At 42.4% G+C, this 12118-nt stretch overlaps 1 protein-coding gene across 1 annotated transcript in view; it reads left to right on the top strand.

The window, feature by feature from the left end:
• The window catches only part of KIAA2012 (KIAA2012 ortholog), a 131943-nt gene that overhangs the window by 52850 nt on the left and 66975 nt on the right, over window positions 1-12118 (top strand). Inside the window, exon 13 of the mRNA XM_018060816.1 lies at window positions 4873-4949. Coding sequence (XP_017916305.1) covers window positions 4873-4949 — 77 coding nt within the window. The remainder of the gene's footprint in view (window positions 1-4872; window positions 4950-12118) is intronic.

The raw sequence follows: 12118 nt of genomic DNA, 5'->3' as shown, positions 1-12118 counted from the left end.
ATTTGTGTTACCTTCTCATTAAAAAGATGATAAAGAAGCATGAGGTTTTCTTAAGGATTTTTTTCCTCCTGGTTTCTCTCTTGCTTCTTTCACACATCTCCCTATGGCCTGAGGATTTACATTTGCGGTCATCTTCATTCCTAGAAACCCCTCATTTGAAAATTAATGAAGACACCAGCATCAGAATATGTCCAATGGAAAGAATTAGTGCATCTATTTTACAGGACACATAAAGATTGCTCATTCATTCATCCAACAAACACTAATAGACCCTCTACTAATGCCAAATAATGTGCTGGGCATAAGAGTTGAGAGATAAAGTCCATGCCTTAAAGTCATCCAGACTAGTGGAGTGTGCTGAGAGCACATGAGGGAGTACATGCTAACTCCATCTGGGGGTTAAGAAGGCTGAGTTTCTAAGGATATAGATAGGAACTAGCCATATCAAAGATGAAAGAATGCTCCAGGAAAAGGGACCATAAGAAGGTGAGAAAGCATGGTGGCATGGGAGAAACGTAAGTAGCTTGCAGTGCCTGGACCTCAGGGTACATTTAAGAGAGGAAGTGGCGAGAAATGCAGCTGGTGGGGTAGACAGGAGCAGATCAGGAAGGCTCATAGGTAGCAACTGAGAAATTTATCCTAAAGGATGTGAGATCCTGTTTACACACAAAGTGACATAACCAGGTTTTTATTTTAGAGAAATGGCTCTCCCAACTATGTAGACAATGGATTGAGCAGGGTAAGACCAGAGATCTACACTTGCTTGAGAGCAAGTGTCCAAGGACAGTATTTTCCGCAGACTATTGAACCGAACTGATTGGCCGCTCTGTGCGTAGCTCCACCTTCAGCCTCTTCTCTGAATTCCCTTCTTCCATGCCATCTTCTACCACAAGTATCCTTATTAGTCATATGATGTATGTCAATTGGAGGATTTCTAGTGCAGTTGATATTTTATTGCTACACAACTTGAATTTCAATTTGCCTTCCATCTGGGGCTTGGTAAACTGCCATGCACCTTCGGACCTCTCCATAAAAAGTAATTTATGAACTTTTGAGAGAAGTTAGTATTCCCAAAGCTAGACTCTTGAGACTGAGTTAGCCTTGGTCTAAGAAGATATAAGTAAGTAAAAGAAGTTATTTCAAATTGGAAGAAAAATAATGTCCTTGCATTTAACTAGACATTTCCATATTTAAACCCAGACTGACTCATATCTTCTAGATCTGTCTACTTGGCTCCTTTAATAGAGCTCCCTGGGGTATGTCTTTAGGCTGGAGACTTTCACAGGTCTTAAACAACTGTTTGATATGCCCATCTCATCCTCCTCCTCATCCAGGAAGATTTAAAGTGAAAATGTGTAGCGTAAACAAGACCTTAAATCTTGTTCCAAGAATTTGATAATGACAATACCAAAAGGCCATCTTGGGTCTTGATCTCCTGCATTAAGCAAACAGGTTCAAGATTTATTATAACACAACAAAAGCTCTACAGGTCATAGGCATCTTGAGTCATATCATATAAAATAAAGTATTTTTAGATACTATTCTTAAGGAAAGGTCAGCAGGGCTATGTAAAGGGGCCAGTATTATCCTTCCTTTTATGGTTTCGTTTCTACTGGAAAGAATTTTTTTTAACAATCTGGAATTTGCCTTTGCATTTTCCATTTTTGACCAAAAACACAAAACCATGAAGGTACGAAGGCTGACTTTTAAGCCTCCTCCCACTGGTTTCTGCTGCAAGTCCACATGCAAAGCTGTGGGAAGGCAAAAGTACTTTCTGAGATCTGTTTGGCATTGGATACATCCCCTCAATGACGAACCACTGCAAGTTATGGGGGCAGTTCCATGAGTGAACATTAGCGGTCAAAGGGTACTCAGGCCTCAAGAACAGCATGGTGGAAAAAGACGCTATGCATAATTTAAAAGGCTCCCGCCAGCACTTTTGATAGTTCCTGCCCTTGTACCCACCAAGCGTTTGACCCCTTTGGAGCCTGCAGGTCTGACATTCTCTCACAAGAACTGACACACAACTGGGAAGGAATCAGGTGGCCCACTCTGCCTGATAAGGTGACTTTCAGTCTCTTGATATCAGATGAGCATCCTATACCAAGAGAAATAAGTATTCTGAAACAATCAGAATAAATAGAGCCATGTTTCATTTTTATTTAAAACAATAAACAACAACTTGGGAATTAAATGTGGCCAACATAGGTTGAGAAGGCAGTGGCAACCCACTCCAGTGTTCTTGCCTGGAAAATCCCAAGGACGGAGGAGCCTGGTGGGCTGCTGTCTATGGGGTCACACAGAGTCGGACACAACTGAAGCAACTTAGCAGCAGCAACATAGATTGAACAGCAACAACAATAACATAGGTTGAAATTGAAGGAAATTTTTAATATATTTTTATTTGTAATTGAAGGATACTTGCTTTACAATATGGTGTTGGTTTCTGCCATACATCAACATGAATCAGGCATAGGTATATACATGTCCAGGGCTTCCCAGTAAAGAACCCGCCTGCCAACACAGTAAACATAAGAGACGTGAGTTGGATCCCTGGGCTGGGAGGATCCCCTGGAGGAGGGCATGGCAACCCATTCCAGTATGCTTTCATAGACCATCCCCACAGAGAAGCCTGGCAGGCTATCGTTGATAAGGTTGCAAAGAGTCGGACATAACTGAGCAACTAACACTTTCACTCACTTTCATCTGTTTTACCTATGGTAGTGTACAGTATATATTTCCATTCTACTCTCGAAATTGAGGGAAATTTTAAGCCACCTATACTGCATGCTAGTATCAGATGCTCTTTGCTGCTTTTCAAGTTTTGAGTGCTTGCTGAAGGATCCCATGATTTGAAGAAAGCAGAGGAGGTTTAGCATGAGACCCCACCTAGTAAGGGTCATCTCTGAAATTGCCTGATTATCTGGCAGGAATGCTATCTCCTTGCTAAAAGCCTGCTGCTAGATTAATGCTAGCATTTGAAAATCTACTTGGGCCCAATGGTGGGCAGCAGGGGAAGGAATGTGTTTTTTGTTTCTCTCTTTAGTGGCAGAAATGGTCACCACAAAAAAACTCTGGGCTCCCAGTTTCAGGCAGGTCTGGAAGTTGTGTAGTCTGTGGTCTGTGAATGTACACACCAGCTCAGGAATAATGGGATAGAACTGTGCCTGTATTCACAGCCAGTTGCCTGCGATGGTTGATGGGTTAGTCAGTTTCTTCAGCTTGATAAGATCCCGCAGATCCCGCCACATGGTTCAGAGAGGAAGTGTTACCACCCCCATTGCTCTATCTCCCAGGAATGCAATTTGAGTTGTGTCTCCTCGACAGCTTGGACCTCAGTAAATTACCAGGGTCTTGACCCAAGAGATGGAGAAGTCTTAAGCAATTTTTCAGTCTCCTATCTAAAAACGTGTTTACATTTCTTGAACTCTGGCTGACTGATTCATTCTCCTGGTGTTGCAAGAACTTTCCTTATGCATTAGAATTTATAAGTTTCTTTTCTAAGAGACTCATGGTTCCTTCCAAGCCACGGTCAAGTGAACCTCATCGCAACACAATTTTGTTGGGCTGGATTTGTCCAGAGGATGGATCAGGGCCAAACAGCTGTGATGTGGCAAGATCAAGTGAGGCTAACAGGAGGAGGCGTGAGGTGGAGGGGAAAAGTAGGAGATACTAAGTCAGGAGGTCTGGGTTCAAGTTCTGGTCCCGCGCTCTTTCAAGGTATGGCCTTGAGCCAATCACATGAAATCACTCTCTGGGCCTCAGTTTCCCTAGTTATCTCAAATAACAAATGTTTTCAATCTGTGCAGAAGCCATTTTCCAGCAAGATAGAACAGCTGAGAAACAACAGAAAAGGGAAACGGAGTCAGCCCACAAAGAAAGAGTAGAGGCTTCAGGTCAAAGAAGCAAAGATGCAGAACTGCATATGGCCTGACTCGTCACAGAACTACTTAGGACTAGCAAGTATGTAAAGAACCTTGTGCTGGACACTAGTCCAGTACCAGAGACTAAAATCCTCTTCAGAGGAGCAATGCACTTAGCTGAATCTGTTCCTCAAATAAACATTCCTTTATAGACGTGAAATTTACTTTCTTAGGGGAAAAAAAGAAAAACAAAATAAATCCTATCCTCTAGCAGCATGAAGTTTGAGTCTGGCAGTCTTGGATTCAAATCCTTACTCAAAACCTCACTAGTTGCACACCCTTGGGTGGATTACTTTACCTTTTGAGCCTCAGCGTCCACACCTACAGAGAGTATGACAGCACAACCATGGAGCAGAGTCGTGAAGGTGACATGCCGGCTCCATGCGGTTGTCCGTATGTGCCTGCTTCTGGGTGAGCGGCAAGATTTCTGTTAGTCCCTTCCCACCAGCCCCGTTTTGACTTTTGCCTTTGTTTGCTTGTGTTTCCACCTCTCCTATTGCCCCTCCACATAATGAGGAAAAGGGAAGGCTCTGATCTCTCTCTCTGGAAGGTTGCAGAAGCATTTTCCTACTTCAGTGAAGTAGGATCATACAAAATTTATATTCAACAGTATCAGCAGATTTTTTCCATCAATATTTCCTTTTTAATTTCAGCTTTATCTGAATTTTAGTAGCACAAAGAATTTACTTTTGTTCTTTTAAAGAGCAACCAAAACAAGAAAAATAGAAATTTGAATATAAGGTCTATAACACTTTATTAAATGGAGCGTTTAGACTGTGCCTATAGAGGTTACATGTGTTATTTGGTAAGTAAATATGAATGCCATAAGCATGTGTGTGTTTATAGTCTTACACATATGAACTAGGTGTGTAGGTGTATGGTATATATAAAATTTCATGAGACCTATATCTGACAACCTTGACCCTTTTCCCTCTGATTTTCATCATAGTAAACACTGAGTCCAGAACAGATCTTCATATGAATCTTAATGAGACCTCACCTTTGACTCAAAAGCCCGAGAATCAGGTACAGTATTGATTCTGCATGAGCAAGTGACTGGGAGTCGGGACTTTGAGCTTCTTGTCCCTGCTTGCTGTGTGACCCTGGGTGAGATTCTTCACCTCTCTGGGCCTCATTTGCTTCATCAATTAAATGAGACAAGTAGACTATAAAATCACAGAGGTTCCTTAACTCATAGACTTGGAATGTCTTAACTCAACTTGGACTGTTTTGTCTGGCTCTTCATAAGCGCGAATAGCTAAATAGGCCTTTCCCTGACTTCTGCAAAGTCAAAAGGGAACAGGAAAACACAGAAAGGCATCCTCCATGGAGGCAGTGGGGACTAAGACTTTGTGCCAATGGGCCCGTTTTTTTCCTACTCTAATGCTCATTCCTGAGAATGAGAAAAAAATAGCAACCAAGAAAAAAATGCAAGGAGACTGTGAAGAAAGGAGAAAAATGCTTTATCTGGGTGGATTAAGAATACTTATTAGTGATTCGAGGACATATGTTCACAAATATTTATAAATTGGTTCCTTAAAATTAAAGATCTGAAGCTGGCACTGCCTTGAGATTCACTCTAGAGAGACAACTCAGGGTATTTCCTAGAGCTCTGTGGGTCTCAGCAGATGCAGCACAGCCCAGGGCACTCCCTGCTGAGTGACAGCAGCTGGGGAGGAGGGGGCGGGGGGGGGGGGGAGGGGCGGGGGAGGGGACGGTTTGGGGGGCGGTGCTGGTGGTTGAGAGATGAACCAACATGGCCTCTATTTCTCCCTTATCTCCAACTTCCTGGCTTTCTCCTCTTCCCTCACACTCATTAAAAAACAGTAAAAATAAAAGTAGCTTTGTTTCCCTGTGTGTGCCTAGTTGGTTCTGAGGAAGGACCTGAACTCTCACTGTTAGGACCCCAGGCGTGGGTCAGGCCTCCCCTGAGCTGAAACACAACCGAGTCAACCCTTCCTGCTACTGAGGAGCCACACAATCAATATTTGCATTTTTTTTTAATATGCCTGTTTTGAAGATACCCTTTATATGGAATGTGAAAGATTTTCTTCTTCAAGAGAGGCTGTGACTGAGGAAAATATGCTGTATTTCAATAATTCCACAACTCCAGAGGCCTTGCAAACACCTCATGTACTCCAAATTCACACAGCCCCATCGTTATATTCCAGGAGACCTCATATCACCTGCAATAAGAGTGGCTCAGCTATGTCAAATTAAATCCTAGACTGAATTATTAACCTTGCATCCAGAAAGAGGAACACCAGACCCAGGGTCTTCAACTCTAATCCTGGGTTTCCCCTGTGAGGCTCTGGCAAACCCACTCACTCTGAGACCTGCCCGCATCCCTGCTTTGTGAAAGGACGGGAATTGTTCCCACCAGAACCTGTTGGTTTGTTCAAGTTGCAGTAGCCTTGCTTCCTTGAGAAGTAATACCAGAAAGGAAAGCCATCAAGGAAATGTCTAGGCAGTCTCAGTTCAGTTCAGTTCAGTCGCTCAGTCATGTCCGGCTCTCTGTGACCCCATGAACTGCAGCACGCCAGGCCTCCCTGTCCATCACCATCTCCCGGAGTTCACTCAAACTCACGTCCATCAAGTTGATGATGCCATCCAGCCATCTCATCCTCTGTCGTCCCCTTCTCCTCCTGCCTCCAATCCCTCCCAGCATCAGAGGCTTTTCCAATGAGTCAACTCCTCTCATGAGGTGGCCAAAGTACTGGAGTTTCAGCTTCAGCATCATTCCTTCCAAAGAAATCCCAGGGCTGATCTCCTTCAGAGTGGACTAGTTGGATCTCCTTGCGGTCCAAGGGACTCCCAAGAGTCTTCTCCAACACCACAGTTCAAAAGCATCAATTCTTCGGTGCTCAGCCTAGGTAATCTCACCAGCCTCCAAATCCAGAGAAAATGGGGGTAAGGTCTGAGAGGGGGAGGTGCCTTCCATGCCTTCCTCACCCCCTTACTTCTTGAGGCTAATGGCTCTTTATTAGATTAATCACTGACTTCAACTTTAACTACTTCCTCAACCTACTCCATGTAAATGGCTAATTTCATGTTTACTATAAAGCATCTGGAAAGGATTAGAAACAAATTTCTGCCCAGCGGATTTCAGTTATGAACCTTGATGGGCCACTGACAAACATGGTAGATTCCTTCCACTGTCGCCTTCCCTCTCTGAAGCAGGCTAGGATATCACACAAAATTGATCTTTATCAGCGCCAGCCGTTTGTGCTCTTCTTTCCTCTCCATGAATCCCCACTCCCACCCCCGACTCCCGCCCCCTACCCCGCCCCCTCCCACCACTGGGATCTGACCATATTAGTTCAGTCACATAAGATACTTTTACTTTTTTATCAGTGTGCTGAGAGGAGGAGGGAAAAACCCACAGGTGGAATCTTTTGGCATCACCGTGCTTTAAATGAGAAGTCACACACCTCGATTTGGAAAAAAATTTCTGACGGGTGGGTGAGAAAGACAGACAGACAGCGCTTTGCAGGACATGCCTGGGTTCCTGGATTTACCCAGTTCTGGATGCTGCCTCTGGTGCCCCCTAGTGGTTGGATTTTAAAACCTCCGCTGTGCGTTTCCGAAGAGGCGGTGGACGCTATGAGGATAAGAAAGAGGCAGAGAGCTCTTGCCTCTAGCACACAGGATGGCAGACCGTGGGCTCGCTCCTGAGGCACCTCTTCCGCACCTGGCCGAGAATCAGGGCCTAGGCGGTAAATCCATAAATAGAGAGGAGTAGCAACCGACATCAACAACTTCCTAGGAGTTGAACGAGGGGGTTTAGTGGGGAAGAAACAAACCTACAAGAGGAAATTGGGAGATGAGAAATGAAAAAAAGAAAAAGGAGATAAGCAGACCTGTTTCAACTCCAAGCTCCTATTTCCTCTTTCAAATGAGCTGCTTCCCCACTGTGAACAGAATCAAGTATTTATGAAGGCATTTTTTGCATATTAATAGCTGTATGTGGAACATTTCCAGTTCTGAAGTCCTAAAGGTATGATGCCCTTTTTTTAATGCAGGTCCTTCAAACTCCTCACAGAATTTGGTATTCTTCTTCCCATGTGTTTTCCTTTCTGCCTTGTGGCTCCTCCTAAGGCATTTCATTTGATTAAGGGAAATTAGGTCCTGTGATACCATCAGAAACGAAGCACTGCTCTTACCTCGGTGGCTGACCTCAATCACTAGAGATTTTCCTCTTCCCCAGGGCCTCTCTATGTAAGAGGCCAAAGGTTGAGTGAGGTGAGCAGAACCTAAAAAGATTATTAAACGTATAAATTAAAACTCTGTAAGGAAGGGTTAACATATCTATCTTGAGAGGGGAGAAAGTAAAACTTTCTTTAAAAAGTAAGAAAAATAATTATAATTGCAGTAACTACAACAGTATTACTATCTATGCTTGGTAAAGATCACATTCAATTTTAAAAGAGAAACATTGGGCTTCTCTGGGGGTCTATTGGTTAAGAATCTGCCTGCCAATGCAGGGGACAGTTTCAATCCCTGGTCCCAGAAGATCCCGCATGCCGCAGAGCATGTAAGCCTGTGAGCCCCGGCTACTGAAGCCTGAATGCCCTAGGGCCTGTGATCCGGACAAGAGACGCTGCCGCAATGAGAGAAGCCCGAGAACCGCAACTAGAGAGTAGCTCCGGAAAGTCTGTGCGCAGCAACAAAGACTCAAAGCAGCCAAAAAAAATAAGTAAGGCTTTTTTAAAAATAAGAAAACAGAACCAATTAGAAAAATAAGCAAAAGACATAAATAATTCATATCAAAAATGATAGTAATAGAAAACATATATGAAAACAATATTCATTTCTGAGTAGCAATTTAAATTCGAATTGAGGCAAACTGGAGGTGCAATTTTATATCGGAGATATGTGCCTCCTCTCACCTTTTTTTAATGATAACACGCGCGGTACTGTTGAGTTTTTGGCAAAACTGGTACACTTATACACTTCTGGTGGGTTGTAATTTGATTCAAACCACTTGTAAGGAAAAATGGCAATATAACTTGTATAACATGAAAAATATTCATACCCATTGATTCAGTATTTCTGACTTTTGGGGATTTATCCTAAGGAAATAATTCAGCAGGGGGGGTGGTGAAAATCGAGTGAGGATGTCCTAGAGAAAAACTGGAAACAATCAGAGAAACGATTCAATTAATTGTGAGGGGTTTAATTCGACATTAAAAAAAATGATGCTTGTTCATCCTAGAAATGTGATTTAGTACAAAAGGTTTAACACAGGGTTTCTCAACTTCAGCACTTTGAGCCAGATAGTCTTTGTTGTGGGGCGTTTTCCTGGGCATTGTAGGACGCTGAGCAACACCGCTAGCCTCCACCCACTAGGTGTCAGTAGGACAACCCATCTTCAGTGACAGTGTCTCCAGTCTTTGCCAAATGGCCCCATGTAAGGTGAAAATTACACACACCACAGCCCCGACTCCACGTTGAGAACTACCAATTTCATTTTAAAAGTGGAAATCAAAGTGGTGTCAACTATGACTGCAACTATATTTTAAAAATTACCATATCTATAAAGACTTGCAAATAACACATGCAAAAGAGCACAGTCATACTTGTTTGAAATTAGGAATATGTTGGGGTTTTTTATTTTTATTTTATCTTCCTGGTTTTTTTTTCTTTCTTTTCTATTTTTTCAAAATTCTTGCTATGAGGAGGAAAGGTGGGACTATGAGCAGAGCTGGTTTTTTTCAAGCCTAGCTTAAAATGATCGGGAGTCACAGTAAACAGCAAATATACAGCAAGTGAAACAAGGGTCAACACTGTAGTGCCATTATTAACTACTGTTAGTTGTAGTTGTTTAACATTAATTAGGTTTTCATTAGATTATTAGATAGGACCATCAAAATTCTCCTCTTAAGAATCTCAAGCTCTTGTCAGCATTTTATCCCTCTGATCCTAGACTTTGGGGAGGCAACGAAATTCACCTATTTTTCTGAAAAGTCTGGATCTCAAAGTATCAAACTCCAATCATCCAGATCCATCTTTTTAAGCTGGGATCTAGACAGGCCCTGAGCCCACTGATTTATGGAGTTGTCAGGGCAGAAAGGTTGTCAGTAAAAGAGTATCAGAGTACAAGCTCAAACTTTATTAGATTCTCCAAGAATCACTGTGTCTCTGTTTAAAATAAGAAAGAAACCATCTCACCAGTTTTGACATTGTCTGTTCTCTCCCTTTGTTAGGGAGAGCAAACATCCTTTCTCACTTGCTCTATCTTGGGTTTTGTTGTGTTGCTTTGTGGGGATTAGAACTTTGGTAGTATCCTAAAAATCCTGTTAAACAAGAATTATGTCTCTTTTTCCCATTTCACAAAGCCACTTCTATTTCCACCTATACGGTATTCTTGAGTTCAGATTTCATGAACGTACGACAGTATAAATTCATATTTGATCTTGTGTGTCCTAAATTTACCTCTTTCCAATTTCAAAGAGCAGCCTGTAATTCTAGTGCACTAAAGGATTTAGGTTGAATAAACCTATGTTTACCCCATCTGCTTCCTTGGTGGTTTCACAGATGGTGTTCATATCCCCTTTCAGCCTTCCTCTTTCAGGAGAAAAAAAGAACACCTGTAGACACACTAAGTTTTTGTGCAAGAGTACAAAGGTAACCTTTTGTTTCAGTGTCCTTCTGAACCATAGCCTGCCTTTTGTTGAGCTTTTTAGCTGTCGTCTTAGAGAACAAGCTACTACTCTTTAAAGACAGACTTTTTTTTTTTTTTTTCTGCTCTACTCACCATAGCATCTCTCATGTTTAGGACAGTTCTTGGCATATGCTACCGCCTCAAAAAAAGAAAAATTGACAAATAAATCTCTTACTGACATTAAGGTCCATGTCCTAGATGGGAAAAGCCTCTAAATAGGATTCAGAGATTGCAGGGTTTTTTAATACTTATTGATGTATTTTATTTGGCTTTGGCTGTGCCAGGTCTTAGTTGCAGCATTCAGGATCTTCCATCTTTCATTGTGGCATGCAGGATCTTTAGTGACAGCATGCAAATTCTTTTAGTTGCAGTGTGTGGGATCTAGTTCCCCAACCAGGGATCAAACCCAGGCCCCTACCACTGGAGGCACTGAGTCTTAGCCACTGGACCACCAGGGAAGTCCCAGGTTGCACTTGTTTTATTTCCAAGGAAATGATATGGAAGTTCAGCTCCCATTTCTCTAATAACTCACACCATCTCAGAATACTTCCTGCTGTTGGTTGCCATGATTTGGCATTTCATGCTCTGAAAACTTTTGGTCCTGTGCACATTGGAGATGTCACTAGGCATACTTCTTAGAGTCTTTTTGAGGCTGAGAAGTGAGATTGGACCTAGCAGGAATGCCTGGGAGAATTAACCATCTGTATCTCCCCATCCAGAAAAGCACACTTTACTGCTCACCTTCTGTTTCTCATTTCTGATGGCATGGCACAGCATTTCCGGAGCTCCGTGCTCTTCCTCCCCACCCCAGCCAGCCCCTGTCTTTTTCTTCCTGCTTTCATTCTCCCTGGCTTTGTAAATGGCTTTGGTTAGGAAACTTGATTCAAAGGGTTTTGTGTTTTTTGTTTTTTTTAATCTAAGCAAACTTCATCTTCTAGTTCTCTTACCAACAGGATTACTTTGTTAGCCCAAAAACTCTGTTGACAATGTAAGGATAATTTACTGAGAGGAATTTGTTTTTAATTACCAAACTGAGGCTTTTGTTTGTTGAATTATCACTGCAGCTATTATTTATTCCAGTAATTCTGTACTTATTGATATGTTGGCTACTAGCCTGACCAGACTCAATATGCGTCTGATTTTCTTTTTTATTTTTATTATGGAAAATTTCAAATGCAGGGAAAAGTAGAGAACAGTATAACAAACCTCCATGTACCTATCATGCCTGCATTCATTCATGCTTAGTCATATCCAGCTCTTTGCAACCCCATGGACTGTAGCCCACCCAGCTCTGCTGTGCATGGAGTTTTCCAGACAAGAATACTAGAGTGGGTTGCCATTTCCCAGTGGTCATGTATGGATGTGAGAGTTGGACTGTGAAGAAAGCTGAGAGCCAAAGAATTGATGCTTTTGAACTGTAGAGTTGGAGAAGACTTTCGAGAGTCCCTTGGACTGCATGGAGATCCAACCAGTCCATACTGAAGGAGATCAGCCCTGGGATTTCTTTGGAAGGAATGATGCTAAAGCTGAA

This window comes from Capra hircus, chromosome 2 (assembly GCF_001704415.2).
Source record: "Capra hircus breed San Clemente chromosome 2, ASM170441v1, whole genome shotgun sequence".
Classification (NCBI taxonomy): domain Eukaryota; kingdom Metazoa; phylum Chordata; class Mammalia; order Artiodactyla; family Bovidae; genus Capra; species Capra hircus.
Note: the sequence above shows the minus strand (reverse complement) of the source record. Positions and strands in the feature narration are given on the sequence as shown.